The sequence below is a fragment of the Elephas maximus genome, chromosome 22, assembly GCF_024166365.1.
Source record: "Elephas maximus indicus isolate mEleMax1 chromosome 22, mEleMax1 primary haplotype, whole genome shotgun sequence".
NCBI classification, from domain to species: domain Eukaryota; kingdom Metazoa; phylum Chordata; class Mammalia; order Proboscidea; family Elephantidae; genus Elephas; species Elephas maximus.
In genome coordinates this window covers 45,539,034-45,555,877 of record NC_064840.1, presented here as the reverse complement: position 1 = coordinate 45,555,877, position 16,844 = coordinate 45,539,034, and the positions used below count along the sequence as shown (strand labels likewise).

The window sequence follows — 16,844 nt, the reverse complement described above, 5'->3', positions numbered from 1 at the left end:
TCTGTATATTTCTTCCATCTTCTTTTGAAGCTTCCTGCCTCATTCAATATTTTACCCATATGTATGTGTGTGTGTGTGAATATATATATATATCTTTTTTTTACAAAAATACAACTAATCTTACAGGAGCTCCTATAGATGCCTTATGATAAAATAGAGCTACCATGACCTCATCTAGGGCCTGATACCCTGCCTAACACATGACCTTGAATTTCTTCACTGTTGCCACAGCCCGAAAGGAAAGGGGGGGCACCTAATAGGTGAAAAGCCAGGATTTGGGCTCTAGTCCATCAGGAACTCTCCAGCCAGGCTAGAGACCCTCTTTCCTCTCTCTCTACTGCAGCCAGCCTGCTGCCAGCCTAGGCTGCCCTAAGGTTCAGAGACTGATGAGGAAGAACACATTTTGAATTTTTTTTCCTCATAATATCAACCCCGGTTGCAAACATCAATCCTGTCCACTCCCTCCCTGAGGGGTCTACAGCTATTATTAGTAGGTAAAAATGTTTAAGTTTGCTGAGTGCCTATCGTATTCCAGGCCTGCCCTGGGTATTGATAGGCGCTGTTCCATTTAATTTTTGCAACACCCTGAGGAGGTAGGAGGCATCATCCTTATTTCACAGATGAGAAAACTGAGGCTTAGGGAGGTATTTTCAGAGGGTGACCAGCAGATGCATGATGAGTCAGGATTGGATCCCAGGCCTCGCTGACACCAGCTGAATCATGGGCTGGAGTGTACTGTTCCTTCTTAAGTCACCGCCTGGCAGAGATAGCAGTGACAGCAGAGCCCTGGTGCTTCCAGGCTGATATGCATGTCAGTACTGGATGTGGCTAAGAAAGTTGGCCACTGTGTCTGAATCCATGTGTCAAAGGAAGAGCCTACCCCTTTCCCTCAGGGGACCAGCCCCTCCCCAGAGTAGAAGAGCTATCGGTGATATCAGTTGGATCCCAAGATTAGGGACAGACACCAAACTAGAAGGAAAACGAATTGCCTTGGAGATGTTAGGAAAGTGAAACACAAGAAGTGGCTTACTTCAATCTGAGCAGGAACAGACAAGGAGCGGTCAGGGTGCCTGCCCCTTCCCCCACCCTTCCCCCTCCCACCCCGGCCCCGGAAGGCCATTCCTTTGCCCAGATTATGGATTTTGAGAGAGTGGAAAATGCCCTGTCAGGTCTTCTCTCTGGGCTCAGCTTCCATCGCCAACAACTTGACAGCTTTATGTGCATGTGTCTGCGGGATCTGTGCCCAGTGAGCACCCAAATAAATTGGGCTGTAAATCACTGTTGCCACATGTCAGCCATGGGCCTGACACTCCACAACAGCTCCACAGCCTCTGAGCTCAGGCCTTGTGGCCCAGACTTAGTGGATTCAGGAAACCATATCCACCCTGCTTCATCCCCCCCAGCTCCGGCTGTTCACTGACCTATGTGCTGGTGGATGCAGGAATGAAAATGTAAATAATGAATTGGGGAATTGGTGCTTTAGTGTCTGCTCCCTGATAAGACTGGCTGTGACCCTGTGAGGGCAGGGACTGTGTCTGTCTTGTCACTACTCAATACCCTGTGCCCCAGCCAGTGCCTGGCACTGAGGAGGCTCAGAGATATCTGTGGAAGAAACACTGAATGGAAGGCTTGGTCCCTGTCCTCAGTAGAGGGCAATGGGTAGTGGTGATGGTGGTGATGATGGCAGCCATCTGAGAAGGATGGAGAGGAGGCTTCCTGTTAGGCACAGATCCTGAAGGATGAGCCAGGCCAAGCTGTTCTAACCATCAGCTCCCATAGTTAGAACATGCTGTGCCCTGAGAACAGTGGAGGCTCCCCTATGGCCAGGATTGGCCTCTGAGACACCGGAAAGCACCTACCTTGAGAGAGAGAGAGCCCCACCCCCACCCCACTCCACCCCTGCAGCACGTACCCATATCTGAGTAGGAGAACTCCGGCATCTTGGGGTAGTAGGAGTAGTAGAAGAAGCCTGGTCTATGGAGTCAAAGGGACCTGAACTCTGACCCAGCTCCCCTCATTTACCTCCTGCGTGACTTTGAATAAATCTCTTAGGCTCTCTGAGCTGTGGTTTACTCCTATGTAAAGTAGAGTTCTTAGCAAGAATTGGGGTGTTGACAAGGTTAAATGTAAAGTACACACACTAGGTGTTCATTAGATGTTACTTCCTTCCCTTCCTAGAAGGGCATACAGAGGCCATGGCTCCTCATGCCTGACTTCGGGGGCAGAACACAAGGCCCTGGATCCACTGGTGTTATCTGTAACCCTGCAGAGCCTTAAGTCTCTGAGCAGCTATGGGATGGATTGATAGCAGATGATCAGATGACAGGGCCTGTGAGAGGGGGCAATAGCTGCCCAGCCTGGCCTGCTGAGTGTCTGGGCAGAGGCCACTTCTGAGGAGGTGGAGGGAGAAGGACCTTGCCAGCAAACCCAGAGTAAGAGGCCCACTCGCTGCTGGCGATCCAGGCCCAGAGGACCCCAGAGCCGTTGATTCATTCACATGTTAGCCAGAACAACAACAAAAATCCCAACCAACCTAGAATGAATTTTACGATGGATCTTTAGCCACTCCAGAAGGGGCACGATCTGTAAGTGGAGGTGGTTAGAGCCGGTTCAGCTCAGCAAGGCCCTGTGCTGGCCTTGGTCCTTGGCCAGCCCCATCCCTCCCGCTTTTGGCAGCTCGCTCCACCAGGGCCCAGAGCTGGCAGGGGCTGAGCTCATGAATAGAATGACTGGACAGGCCTCCTCCTGGCCTTCCCCACAAGGAGCCTCTGGACCTTTGCCACCTTTGACCACTTCAGGACCCGCCCACCCCTCTCCCCCCAGAAAGCTTCTGGCTACAAATCTGAGGTTGGCCTCTCTGAGGCTGCCTGTGAGCCACTCAGTTTATGGCCTGCAGGGCACACATTCAAGGGTGCACCTAGAATTATCCATTTCCTTGCATCATGCCCCTCTGTCTTTCTGTTTCCCCGAGTCTTGAGTGCACAGAATGTAGTGGGAAGAGTGTGGACTTCAATATCCATCAAGAGCGACCTCAAACACAGGCATGAATGTTAAACAGTGCACACCACTCGAGCAGTGAGTGAGGCAAGTGGGGCAAGTGGCCAGCCCACAGTTCAGTAAACAAGTACTTTCTCTTCCTCCTTCCCCTCGTTTTGGGCAGATACCATGGGCATTAAGTCTGATATTGCACCAACATTAAGAATGTTGATTTTGTTTCCTTGGTTCTCCAAAATGTCTATAGGAACATTAGGTTCTTTTATAATGAGGAATAAAAAGAACTTTAATCTCTGTGTTTTTGTATATACGTGTGTGTGCGTGGGCATGCATGTGTGTGTCTATGTTTATGTATAGACTCTGAAGAACACATCCTGATGAGTTTCCTAGAGCAAAAAGCCAGAAGACAGATCCTTTCTGGCCCTAGAGGTGCAAAACTCTCCTGTTGTGATTTCTTGAGCAGGTCTAGCTTCATTCCTGGGGACAAGAATCTATAAACTGAGACCCCATTCCAGAATGTTGGCCTCATTGGCCACTTAATCCTTACAAGGATCATGTCTTCAAAAGGCTTCCAATGATGGCCAGGTGGAAGTGGGAAAATTACTAGTCTTTTTAGAAATTAACCTGGGAGTAACCTGTGAAATTAAAACTCAATTTACCCTTTGCCCCAACAATCTGGTAAGGCACAAAGACATTTGTTATAGTGTGATCAAAACCCATTGCCATTGAGCCAATTCTGACTCATAGTGACCCTATAGGACAGAGTAGAACTGCCCCATAGGGCTTCCAAGGCTGTAATCTTTATGGAAGCAGACTACCATATCCTTCTCCCTCAGAGTGGAGAGTGGCTTGGAACACTGACCTTTCAGTTAGCAGCTGAGTGCTTAACCATAGCGCTACCAGGGCGCCTTATAGTGTGGCAGTAGTGGCAAAACACTGAAAACAGCCCAAATAGCCATTAGTGGGAAATGGTGAAATGAAGAAAACCCTGGTGGAGTAGTGGTTAAGTGCTATGGTTGCTAACCAAAATGTCAGCAGTTCGAATCCACCAGGCGCTCCTTGGAAACTCTATGGAGCAGTTCTATTCTGTCCTATAGGGTCACTATGAGTCAGAATTGACTCGATGGCAGTGGGTTTGGTTGTGGCTGGTGAAGTGAAATGTGGACTATCCATAGCCTGAACTACCATGCGGCTACAAAAAGACTGATTGAGAGCAATATTCATATGGGCTGGATTAGCTATAAGCCATAGGTAAGTGAAGAAAGTGGCAGAGTATGTAAAGAATAAGGCCCTGGTTTGTAAAGTCCCTGGACGGTGCAAGCAGTTTGCATTCCACTACTAACCTAAAGGTTGGTGGTTCAGACTCACCCAGCAGCTCCACAAAAGAAAGACCTGGCAATCTGCTTCCGTAAAGATTACAATCAAGAAAACTATGGAGTAGTTCTACTCTATAACACACGGGGTCACCAGGTCACCATGAGTCAGAACTGACTTCACAGCAACAGGTCTGGTTTTGTTGTTTTCTTTTTGAACTCAGCCCAGTGCCTGGCCCATGGCTAGTGCTTAATAAATGCTGGGTGTTATGGCAATTTAGGAGGAAAGGCCTGGCGATCTACTTCCAAAAATCAGCCAATGAAAACCCTACAGATAAAAAAAAAAAACCTATGGATCACAACAGCTCGATATCCAACTGATCATAGGGATGGCGCAGGACCAGGTGGTGTTTCGTTCCATGGTGCCTGGGTTGCCATGCACAGGGGCCAACTCAATGGCAGCTAACAACGACAATAATCTTATAGTTGTTGTGTGCCCCCCAACCCCCTGCCCTCAGCCTACCCCTTGCAGCTCCCCTGCCCTGTTTTTTACAGCACCTTCTTGCCGTGCCTCGTGGGCTGGATCAACCGCTTTTTCTTCTGGTTCCTGTTCACCGGGAAGAAGGAGAACAGCAACCTCAGCCACAAGATCTTCACTTATGAGTGCCGCTTCAAGCAGCACGTGCAGGACTGGGCCATCCCCAGGTAGGGGGCTGTGCCCTGTGGCCTGACTACAGGTGGGTCAGAAGCTGTAGCAAATAACAGCTGTCCTCATCTTCCTTCCCATGGGGGCAGCTCTTTATAGTGACAAAGAACACCCTTTCTGGCCATCAGCACACAGGATCCTTACTGCAGCCCTCCCAGGTGGATTGTCAGGTCCCTTTTTACAAATGAGAAACTGAGGCTCTGAGAGTCTAAAATCTGCCATTACTAGCAAGTGGCAGAAGCAGAACCTCAGACTCCGAGGCAGTGCTTCTTCTACCGGGCCATTCTACCTCAGGGCAACCAGCCACAGAGTCCCTCTACTCTCCCTTGTCTGTCCCCCTCCGGCCATGACATAGGGTGATGACAGGCTTGCAGTTGGAATGTGGAACTTCCTGAACAAAGCCTTTTCTTTTTTTTAAAATTGGTGTAAAATTTTAGATAACACATTTGCCAATTCAACATTTTTCATGTGTACAATTCAATGACACCAATTACATTAATCATGTTGTGCAACCATTGCCAATATCCACAAATTTCCATCACCATAAACAGAAGAAACTCAGTGCTTCTTACACAGTGACTCCCCTTTCCCCCTCCCACCACCCCTGCTAACCACTAATAAACTTCTATCTCTATGCATTTGCCTATTTCTTGTAAGTGAGATCATATAATATTTGTCCTTTTGTGACTGGTGTACTTCACTCAGCACTGGCCAAGCTTCTTGTCAGTCCCGGGTGGGCAGTTCTGGGGTTAGGAGCCCTGCCTTGGGAGGGGGCCTTCCAGCAAGGACCTAAGGATAGGTCTGTAGCCCCAACTCCGATCCTAACAGTGGCTTTCTCCATAAATTCCCCCTCTCTGTCTCCTTCTCCAGGAAAAGGAGGGGGTGTTTTTCGGCATTCAGGGAATGCCGTGGCAATTGTGTTCAGGGCTTGGGCCACCAAATTTTCCATGTGGAAATATTAGAATCAGAGTGCAGTCCCCCGCATGTGGCTTTACTCTGTCTAAAGAAGAGGAGGCCTGGGGACTTGTACGTGTGTGGCCAGTATCTGAGAAGAACCACTGATTCAGCGGGGCCCAGGGGGCCAAACCAGGAGCAGCAGGTAGACTTTCCAGGGAGGCACATGCTCAGACTCCATACCCCATAGGAGGACTTAGAGCAGCCACAACGAAGGGACCTCCCAAGGGCTAGGAGCCCCTGTGGCTGGGGATGTCTGAGTGAAGCTGAGGCCCCACTTGTCTGGGAGGCTGTGCAGGGGCCAGTGTGAGCCCCCTGAGGTCTCGATTCTGTCGCCCGGGCTGAGTGCAGAGAGAAGACCAAGGAGGCCCTGCTGGAGCTGAAGGCCACGCTGGAGGCCCACCCCAAGGTGGTGGCCCACTACCCCGTGGAGGTGCGCTTCACCCGGGGGGATGACATCCTGCTGAGTCCCTGCTTCCAGAGGGACAGCTGCTACATGAACATCATCATGTACAGGTGACCAGCTCCATCACCCACCAAGGGGGTGGGGTGGGGTGGGGTGGGGTGGGAAACTGGCCCCTCCCCACAGTCCACACTACCAATCTTCCTATGTTAGTTTAAATGCCACTTTCTCCAGAAAGACTTCCTTGATTATGGGAGCAGGAAATAGTCTTTCTCTCCTTTGAGTTTCTATAGCACTTTCTCTACACTCCTATGGCATTTTCCATTTTCTAGCCTATATTATAGTAATATAATTATTAATATCTTATATGTTAAAATAACATTAAATGTACTTATTAATAAGTATATTAATAAGTAGTATTAATAAGTGCCATTTATGAAGCTGGTATTATAGAATGACAAATATGTTTTCTGTCATGAGCCTACTCTAGTCAATGATACTGACAGCCTGGAACGCCGTGTTGAGTAGGATTCTGAGACCAAGTTCAAATTCAGCAGGGAAGAGGATCACAAGTGATGCTAGGTGCCTGTTGTGGATGCAGTGGGTACATTTGCCAACCTGACCAGTTCTACAAGGCACTGGGCTGCTACTCGGGGTGCAGGACTGCGGTTGTCTTCTTCTTAGCTGCTCACGAAATGGTCTTCTCTTGAGGCACATGTACATGGATAGGTTAAGCAACTCCATGTTCAGGTCCTTGGTTTCCATATATGTTCTTTTCAGAAAATTTCCTGCCTGAGATATAGTGTACTGCTGCCTCTCCTTTCCCACCTCTCATTCATAATAGCCCTTCTCTGACTTTGCAAAAGAATAACATGCCTCCTGCCTGTTCTGAATCTTACTACGGGATATTTGTCCAGAATATAAAGCCTCAAACTTCTAGGATTCCAAGGGATGTTGAAAGAATGCACGGTTCCTGAGGGGAGTCCCACAAAAGCCAGAAAAGAAAGTTTCTCAAAGACGTATTGAAAGGGCAGAGACTTGTTTTATATAGGTGACACACTGTGGCAAGGCTCGGGCTCATCTGTCTGTCTGCACACCTATCTACCTTCTCCCTACCTGGGAACTCAAATCCAGAAGTGATAAAGCTGTCACAGAGATGTATATTAACATGCTTATTTGAATTTTTTTAAAAAACGAAGTCAGATTTTTTTATGGCAGTGCTGACTTGGCTGATTGGCTGGGGGTTGAGGACTGATTGGCTTTGCCAACTAGGTTACATGGTGACGTTGTTCATAAATTCCCAGGCTTTGTCAAAAATATATTTAAAGTGATACATACATGCATATGTACAAAATTCTGCAAAATTATTTAAATTTATGATAAATTTCAGATGCCAATTAAAAAATATGTCAGAGGATGCACAAGTTTTCAAATTCTTCTGGGAACACATGAGCAAAAGACCCCTGAGTTACTGCGTTGCCCCGTCCGTGTCTTACCTTCCTGTTACACTGGTAGCCGCAGCGAGCCGAGCCATGTCTTAACCTCCATGTCAGCGCCAAGTGCTGGGTGCGGCACAGAGTAGGTGCTGGATAACTGTGGGGATGGCGCAGGGCAGGGTTAGGGCCTCACCTCCTTCTGCTCCTTCTCAGGCCCTATGGCAAGGACGTGCCACGGCTGGACTACTGGCTGGCCTACGAGACCATCATGAAGAAGGTTGGCGGGAGACCCCACTGGGCCAAGGTAGGACTTGCCAGTCAGAGGCTTACCCTGGGGCCATCCTGCCAGGCAGCAGCTTGTGAGCCACAGGTTAACCAGGTGGCAATTCAATTCCCTCTGTTCCTCTGGCTGCCCAGTGCCAGAATGTCGGGAAATACTGGGACTGAGCAAGTCCCAGAGAGAAGGGGGCTCCACCAACCTAACCAGACCATTCCTCTTTCTGTGTTCTTGTTCAAATAGCCCATTGATTGCGATTCCCTCAAGTGCAACTGATACTTCCAAGTTTTCAGAGAAATTTCTCATCCTTAGTATGTTTGATTTTCATGGAGACCCTATGAGCAGGATAAGGCAGGGATCAGTAAGCCCATTTAACAGATAGGAAACTGGGGGTCTCTGAGAGGTGAAAGAACTCACTTATTCGTTAGCTACAGAATTGGGGCCAGAACCTTCTCCCCTATACCACACTGTCAGGTGGGAATGGGAATGGGGGATTTAATGGTACATTCTAACACCTTACTTCTTTATTTTCCAAGAGCCTCCTCCTCCTTTTTGTTTGTGCCTCTATATTATGCCTGTGTGTGTCTGTGTGTATTTGTAGGTGTTTGCATGTGTATGTTTGTATGTGTGTCTCTGTGTGTATCTCTGTGTGTCTATGTGTTTATGTGTGTATCTGTATTGAGGGTGTCCTGTGCACAGGCACATGAACACATATGTGTGTGCCTGGTTTGCAGCCCTGCTGAATGCCAGCTCCAGAGATGATGCCTGCAGTATCTTTGGTTGCTTTCACAGGCCCACAACTGCACCCGGAAGGACTTTGAGAAAATGTATCCTGCCTTTCCAAAATTCTGTGCCATCCGAGAAAAACTGGACCCCAGTGGGATGTTCTTGAATGCATATCTGGAGAAAGTGTTCTACTGAAGCAGAAACAAAAAACAAACCACCCCACACCCCCTCCCTTCACCTACCCCCAACCTCCTAGCCCCCCCCACCAGATGTGATTGAAGGCTCAGTGGCTCACTGGCCCAAAGAGCAGAGCTTCTATTCTCGGCCCCTCTGCTGCAGCGGCCGCAACTCCTCCAACCCCACAAATGATGGGCCTGGCTCTGAATTGGATCTCCCCCAAAATATGTGTTGGAATCCTAATCCCTATATCTGTGGATGCAACCCCTTTTGGGCACAGGGTTTTCTTTGTTATGCTGATGAGGTCATGTCTGTGTAGGGAGTGTCTTAAATTTCATCACTTTTGAGATATAAAAAGGAGCAGATTAGGCACAGAAGCCAGGAAGCACAAATGAGGGAAAGATAGATGTCACATGGAGGTTGCCAAGGAACCAAGGAACGCAGAAAAGAACACTAGAGAGGCTGAGACAAGGATTTTACCCCAGAGCGGACAGACAGCCTTCCCCTAGAGATAGTACCCTGAATTCAAACGTATAGCTTCCTAACTGTGAGAAAATAAATTCCTGTTCATCAAAGCTACCCACTTGTGGTTTTCCTGTCACAGCAGCACTAGCAAACTATGACAACTTTATTTCTTAGAGTAGTTTTAGGTTTACAGAAAGTAGAGTTCCCACATATTCCACCCACCCACAGTTTATCCTATTAGTAACATCTTATATTTGTTGCAACTGATGAGCCAGTATCCATGCACTATTAACTGAAGTCCATAGTTGACATTAGTGTTCACTCTTGGTGGTATACAGCCCTACGGCCTTGACAAATACATATGTCGTGTATACACCATTACAGTATCATGGGGATAGCTTCACTTGCCTAAAAAATGCCCTGTGCTTCACCTGTTCATCCTCCCCTCCACCCCCTTCTTTTTAATAAAAACCAAGAATCATTCACTCTGTTCCCTTCTGCTCTTCTCCATGGTAACTCGTTAGGAGGCTCACCGATTCCCTTGCTTTCCTCCTTGGGGTAGCAGGTCTTGGACTTGCCTAGAAGATGCTCTTCTTGTTTATAAACCTGGTTTCCAGCTTGCTTCTGACCTACCACACTGTGGTCATTCTTTCATCAAGCTTTTGTTGAACATCTGCTATGTGCCAAGTGCTTTGGGGAATTACAAACCTTAAGACAGGCTCCTGCCCTCAAGAAATTTATATTCTAGTTTAGGAAGACAAGATTAAGGTGCATAGGATGTTAAATAACAATACAAGGGAGAATATGATGGAGTGTCAAGTAAGTGGCATAGCAACAAGGACTGTCAAACCTGCCCAGACTGAGCCTCCTCAGGGAGTGGCTCTGCCAGGAGACTTGGGTCTACAGCCTTGAGAGCAAGGACTAACTCTTAAGCAGTCCACCTAGACAATTTGCAGGACCCAGTGTGAGTCAGAATCGACTCGATAGCACCGGGTTTTGGTTTAGTGCAAAATGAAAATACAGGGCCCCTTGTTTAAAAATTACTAGGAATCTGAAGAGAGTGATAACAGCATTAAACCAAGCACACGGCCCTTCAGAGGTCACACCGCAGGAAGCCGAACCTACCCTTAAGTAGGTATTACAAGGTGTGGTGGTCAGTTTTCTGTGTCACCATGGCCGGGCTATTGTTTGCAGTTATTCAATCAAACACCAATCTATGTGTTGCTGTGAAAGTATTTTGTAGGTGTGGCTAACATCCACAAACAGTTGGCTTTAAGTGAAGGAGAGTACCTTTGTTAATGTGCGTGAGCCTCATCCAATCCGTTAAAAGACCCTATGAACAAAACTGAGGTTTCCCTAAGAAAGAAGAAATTCTGCCTCAAGACTGCGGCATCAACTCCTGCCTGAGTTTCTAGCGTGTCAGTCCACTCTACAGATTTCAGACTTGCCATTCCCAGAGTTGCATGAGCCCATTCCTTAAATCTCTTGGTGTGTGTGTGTATATATAAAATCTCCTTTGGCTCTGCTTCCCTAGAGAACTCTGACTGATACATTAAAGGAATTCAGTCTTTGCAAGGGATTGATGAAGTTAATAAAAAAGAAAACATAGGAGGCTAAACCATGAGGCTTTGGAAATCAAGCCCAAATTACATCATGTTCTAGAGATGAGGAAACTCAGAGAGGCAAAGAAACTTGTCCAGCGTCACACAGCAAGTTAGGAAAGGCAGTTTTACCTACATCGTCTTCAAACTTTTCAACCAAGTATGTCTCACAGCCCTATATTTTGGATAGCTTATATTTTATTCTTAAAGTCAATGAATTTTGTAGTCCATTCCATTATGTATTAAAATGTTAATTAATATTTTATGTTCCAAATATTTAGATTAGAGTTGTGTTCTAGGAAGGAGCGCCATGCTGGCTCTGTGGCTTTCTGTCCCCTCTGGCACCTCACATCTACCCTGGTGGGAGAAGCATAGACATTTAAGGGCATACACAGCACAATGGCTTAAGTCTGAAACTTTGAGGTTCAGTAAAACTTATAGTTCCTAGAATGCTGAAGCAAGGGGATGTACTGGAAATAGACTTTCTAATGACCAGAGAATCCAGATGCCCTTTTTGGTTCAGCCTGGTTTTTTTTGATCAATGTAATTTACTCTCTCTATGGTCACCGTTCCCCAAAATTCTCAGTGCACCGTTCTTTCGATATTCCATGGTGTATACTGAGCCCTTAAGCTGAGCCGCTGAGGGCATCGCTAGTATGGATCCGCTTTGTCTCTCCTTACTTGCTTTCTCCTTGCTACTTCTGTTCCAGTTCCCACAGGCTGGGATCCCATCTGCCCTAGTGCTGCTCTAATTGGCTAAGTCCCTGGGTGATGCAAATGGTTAACGTGCTCAGCTGCTAACCAAAAGGTTGGAGGTTCGAATCTACCCATAGGGACCTTGGAAGGCCTGGTGATCTTATGAAAAATCAGTCACTGAAAACCCTGTGGAGCACAGTTCTATTCTGACACCCATGGGGTCGCCATGAATGGGAATTGACTTGACACCAACTGGTGTGGTATGGTGTGAGGTATCACAAGCCAGCTCTGCCCCCTTGTGGCAAACATTTTAATCATCTAAGAATTTTAGGAAATTTGGCTTGGAAAATTGTGAGTGTGAGGCTTGGAGCATCCTGCTCTAAGACTAGACTTCTAACAGTGGACAGTTATTATCAGGAGCATCTGGGCAGAAACAGGGTGGAAGATGAGGAATGGTGCCTCCCTGGGCCAGTGTAAAACTAAATCAAAGCATACTCATCAGGGCTGTTGGGCCATGAGTGGCTCTCAAAGTTATATTTGGGGTGAGAGGTCGCCAGCAAAAATAAAATTTGCAAATCTCACCAAATAAATTGGGAGCAAGTAAGTTGTGAGTTCTCTGAGGGTGCCACCTCTGCCCTTACACTCAGCAGACATGAAGATGAGAAGGGAGTGGGGTCTGGGTGAGCTCTGTGGGTCTCAGCCTCTGTTCCATGGTGAGAGCAGAAGGCTGGCTACCCCCAGGTGCCAGCACAACTCTGCAGCAGCCTTGGTGTCTGCGGGGAGAGCTTACCTCAGTACTGTGCATCTGTCCTCTGAAATCAGGCCTGCTGACTCCACAGCCCAGAACCCTGTGCTGGCTTAGCCAAGCTCACTTGCCTGCTCACATCACAAAGGAGGGAAAGATACAGGAATGTGACCACTGCCCAGAAGGCCTCGCCAAATACAAAGATGGGACACATTTAAAGGCCCAAGACAGAGCCTCCTCACTTCACTAGTGGGTGACTCTGGCTGGGAATTGTCCAAAATTGGCCATGTCCACCTGCACCGGAGGAGCCTGGAAGATAGGTAAGGCTTTGCAACTCAGAAAACAATCAGGTAGCACTTGGTGTGGGAAAAGTGAGTAGGTAGAGCTGACTGGGGGGGAGGGGGGCTAGAAAGTACACTTACCTTGGGGACACACGCACCACTGAAGAGAATTTGTACTTTGGTCCCATTCCGCCACGGTGGGTATCCGCTGTCAGCCAATAAACAGGAATTCACGGCGCCACCTAGTGGTGGATGTCTGAACCTGGATGAGGTACCCGGAAGGAAACAAAGCAGCGCACCTCTGACCTAAACCGTGTGTGTAGCCTAAAGTGACAAGAAATGCCACAGAAAAAGGAGGAGACTCAGAGGAAGGCACTACATAGGTTAATGGAAGGACAAGACAGTTGGTTTCAAACTTAGAAGGGGTGTCCCCGAGTACCCTGCAAGACAGGTCTTACTAATAGGTCTCCAGTAGCTAAAAGGAGGCCAAGGCAGGAGCTATCCCAAGGAGGGGAGAGTGAAAGCCAGAAAAAATAGCTACAACTACCCTAATCCCAGAGTCCCTGGTGGTGCAAACAGTTAATGCACTCAGCTGCTAACTGAAAGGTTGGAGGTTCAAGTCCACCCACAGGTGCCTCAGAAGAAAGGCCTGGTAATCTACTTCCAAAAGGTTACAGCCATAAAACTCCTATAGAGTATAGTTCCACTCTGACACACACGGGATCCCCACGAGTCGGAACCGACTCACAGCCACTGGACACCCTGGTCTCAAGAGTAAGATCCTTGAGGAGGAACCCAATGACTAAAGAGGAAATGCAAGGCTGCATCTGAGCACAGCTGCGCTAAATATCCAAGCTGGCTCATCTTCGTTTTCACCCTGGTTTTCCCCTTTGTGGCAGGGCCTTTCGGAGGTCGAGAGGCCCAGGCATTTCCAGAAAATTCCAAAACAGTTGAAAATTTGGTTTGTTTTTAATTTTTTTTTACATCCACTAAATTTTTTTAATGGATGCCTTTGCACGCACAGAGAGATATTGTTTTACTCTCCTCAAGATAATTGCAGGATACATTTTTTAAAATCAATACCTTGGGCACTTCAGGCAGGTGGGCTGGTGGTGGGACAGAAGCTTAAGTTTGGATAATGGGCACCTTCTTCTGATGCTGTCAGTGCATCCCTGGTTTTACATGTTGTCATTAACTGCCATTGAGTCAGCCCCCAACTCACGGCAACCCCACGCACAGCGGAAAAAATGCTGCCCGGTCCTGCCATGCCCATGACCAGCTGCAGGTCAGACCGTTGTGCTCCACAGGGTTTTCACCGGCTGATTTTCTTTCTAGTCGGCTTTAGTCTGGAAGCTCTGCTGAAGCCTCTTCAGTATCACAGCAACACACAAGTCTCTGCTGACTGACAGGTGGTGACTACGCATTAGGTGCATCGACTGGGAATTGAACTTGGGTGTCCCACCTGGAAGGTGAGAGTTCTATCACTGAACCACCACTGCCCCCTTGATTTTATATACATGCAGTCTTTCAAAGATATCAATGTCTCCATTCAAGGCTCTTAATTAATGTCAGACAGAGTAGGTGATCTGCCCGTCACCCCCACCCCATGATGTGCCTTCTTGAAGTAAAGCTAGGCTGGCTGCTCGTCTTTAGTGGGTTGGGCGCACAAGAAGGACTGGAGACAAAGATAAGGTCATGGGAGAATTCTGGTACCAGGTCAAGTTCACAGTCTTTGGTCCCCTGGGTGCTGGTGGAAACAAATGAGAGCAAGCAGGTAATGATTCCATACCTCTGTCCACCCCTCCTTAGCCTGATGAAGCCCTCACCTCATGTTGGAGTGGACTGGATCTGACTAAGGGCAACCGTTGGATGACTAGTGAGCAAGCCCTGGGAGCCCTGGGAGCACTGGAGCAGGGAGCTGTATAAATACTCTGATGTTGCCCAACCAGCATTGAGCAATGTCATAATCTAGGCCGATTATGACTGAGAGGCTAGGATCAGAGATTAAGCAGATTAGTGTGTGAGACTATCTCAGAGGTAAACAGAGAGTTCATTATTAACCTGGTAAATTTGGACCAGGTGATCTGGTATTTACCGTTATCAGATTGAGTGATTTAGTAATCGTTGGTTCTATTAAAAAGTTCTCAAAACCTGAGTTCTTTTGGGATTCTCTCTAAAACTATTTTATACTTCCTGGGTTTTCCAAGCTCTCCTGTTACAATTATAGAATACCTGGCAAATTCTAACATTTTGTCAAAGTTCTAGGTAGAGTACTGGGCAGCTAAAAGGTGGCAGTGAAGCCCCCATGGACCCTAGAATCAGACCTGGGTTCAGCCCCAACTCTGCCACTTCCTACCGGCATGACTGCAAATGAATGGTGACTATTATTCTAAAACTGCACTCATAATTACCTCATAATTTCTGAACCTCATGCTTTATTGTGGAGAATAGTTCCTGGAACCAGTCTCAATTCGTTTCAGGGCACAAGCATAAAACAATTTTATTCACTCTAACCACCATTGCTATTACTTGATACCATCTCAAGCAGGTTCTATTACTCCCTGATAACTTAGCTGATAAAACAGTCCAATTTACTTTAGAACTTCAGTCTCATGTCCAAATCAAAACTCTTCCCCTCCCCCAGGCATGAGACAGGAGGAAGGTAGTGGAATGGGGAGGGTGTGTAGCCTGGCTTTCGCTCCCCTCCCATTCTGAGTCCCTCAGAGCAGAGTACGAAGGGCTCTACACCCCTGCCCCCTGTGGCCAAGTTGGCCCAAGGTTTGCTGGCAGCGTTGGGGAGGCAGCTGACTTGGTCTGGCAACCATGCAACGGTGGTCTCCTTGTGGGCAGTATGGATGGTTTCCTTGGTCTGGCCTTGAACTTCCCTTGGCATCCTCCACTGCCGAGAGTGTCCTCCTTAGACCCCTGCTAGTGGTGCAAGCCCTCAGCCCCTCTGTGGGTGGGGCTTCCCTTGCCCGACAATGGGATAAAAGTACTATCATCTGGTGAGCATTTATCTTCAGTCTTGTCCGTGCGATTCTGTGACAGTGTGTGTAGTTTCCACAGAGATGATGTCAAAAGCCTAATTTAAAGCTCTTTGGGAAAGCAAAGCCTGAGCCCTCTGTCTCCTCCAATCCCACCGCCTGCTGATAAACTCTGCTCTGCAGGCACTGGGCAACTTTCCAGCCCCCACCTCTCCCACTCCCTCCTACTTTATAAAAAACAAACAAAAAAACCCATAGCCTTGGAGTCAATTCTGACTCGTACCCATCCTATAGGACAGAGTAGAATTGCCCCATAGGGTTTCCAAGGAGTGCCTGGTGGATTCAAACTGCTGACCTTTTGGTTAGCAGCCATAGCTTTTAACTACTACGCCACCAGTTTTTCAGTTTATAGTGAGGGACAGGCAATTCTGAGGCCTCTTCGACATTGTCTGTGGCTCACAAGGAATTGGAGTTGGGCATGCCCCATCCTAGCCTTTCTGGCCACACCACACTTTTCTGATACCAGACACCCTTGCCTTGAGGGTAATTGTGGGGACCTAATGGGACTTTTTAATGGGACTGCATGAAGCAATTGGCCCAGGTGTTCAAGCATTTCGGTTAGCCCAGGTGCATTCTATCTTTTTTTAGAAACTCAAATTACTATTTACTCGTTTAAACCTTACCTTTTTTTTTTCTTTCATTTTATTGTCTTTTAGGTGAAAGTTTACAGCACAAATTAGGTTTTCATTCAAAAATTTATACTCAAATTATTCTGTGACATTAGTTGAAATCCTTGCAATGTGTCAATACTCCCCCCCACCGCCCCTTTCCCTTTCCACCCTGGTTCTCAGTGTCCATTTCCCCAGTTTTCCTGTCCTTTCCTGCCTTCTTGTCTTTGCTTTTGGACAGGTGTTGCCCATTTGGGTTCGTCTACTTGACTGAACTAAGAACATTCCTCACGTATGTTACTGTTTGTTTTATAGGCCTGTCTAATCTTTGGTTGAAATATGGACTTTGGGAGTGGCTTCAGTTCTGAGTTAGCAGGGTGTCCAGGGACCACAGTCTCAGGGGTTCCTCCAGTCACCA

At 47.5% G+C, this 16,844-nt stretch overlaps 1 protein-coding gene across 1 annotated transcript in view; it reads left to right on the top strand.

Moving 5' to 3' along the window:
- Positions 1–9,004, top strand: part of LOC126065470 (L-gulonolactone oxidase) — a 50,190-nt gene extending 41,186 nt beyond the window's left edge. Inside the window, exons 9-12 of the mRNA XM_049865493.1 lie at positions 4,863–5,012; positions 6,319–6,483; positions 8,020–8,110; positions 8,876–9,004. Coding sequence (XP_049721450.1) covers positions 4,863–5,012; positions 6,319–6,483; positions 8,020–8,110; positions 8,876–9,004 — 535 coding nt within the window. The remainder of the gene's footprint in view (positions 1–4,862; positions 5,013–6,318; positions 6,484–8,019; positions 8,111–8,875) is intronic.
- The last annotated feature ends 7,840 nt before the right edge of the window (positions 9,005–16,844 follow it).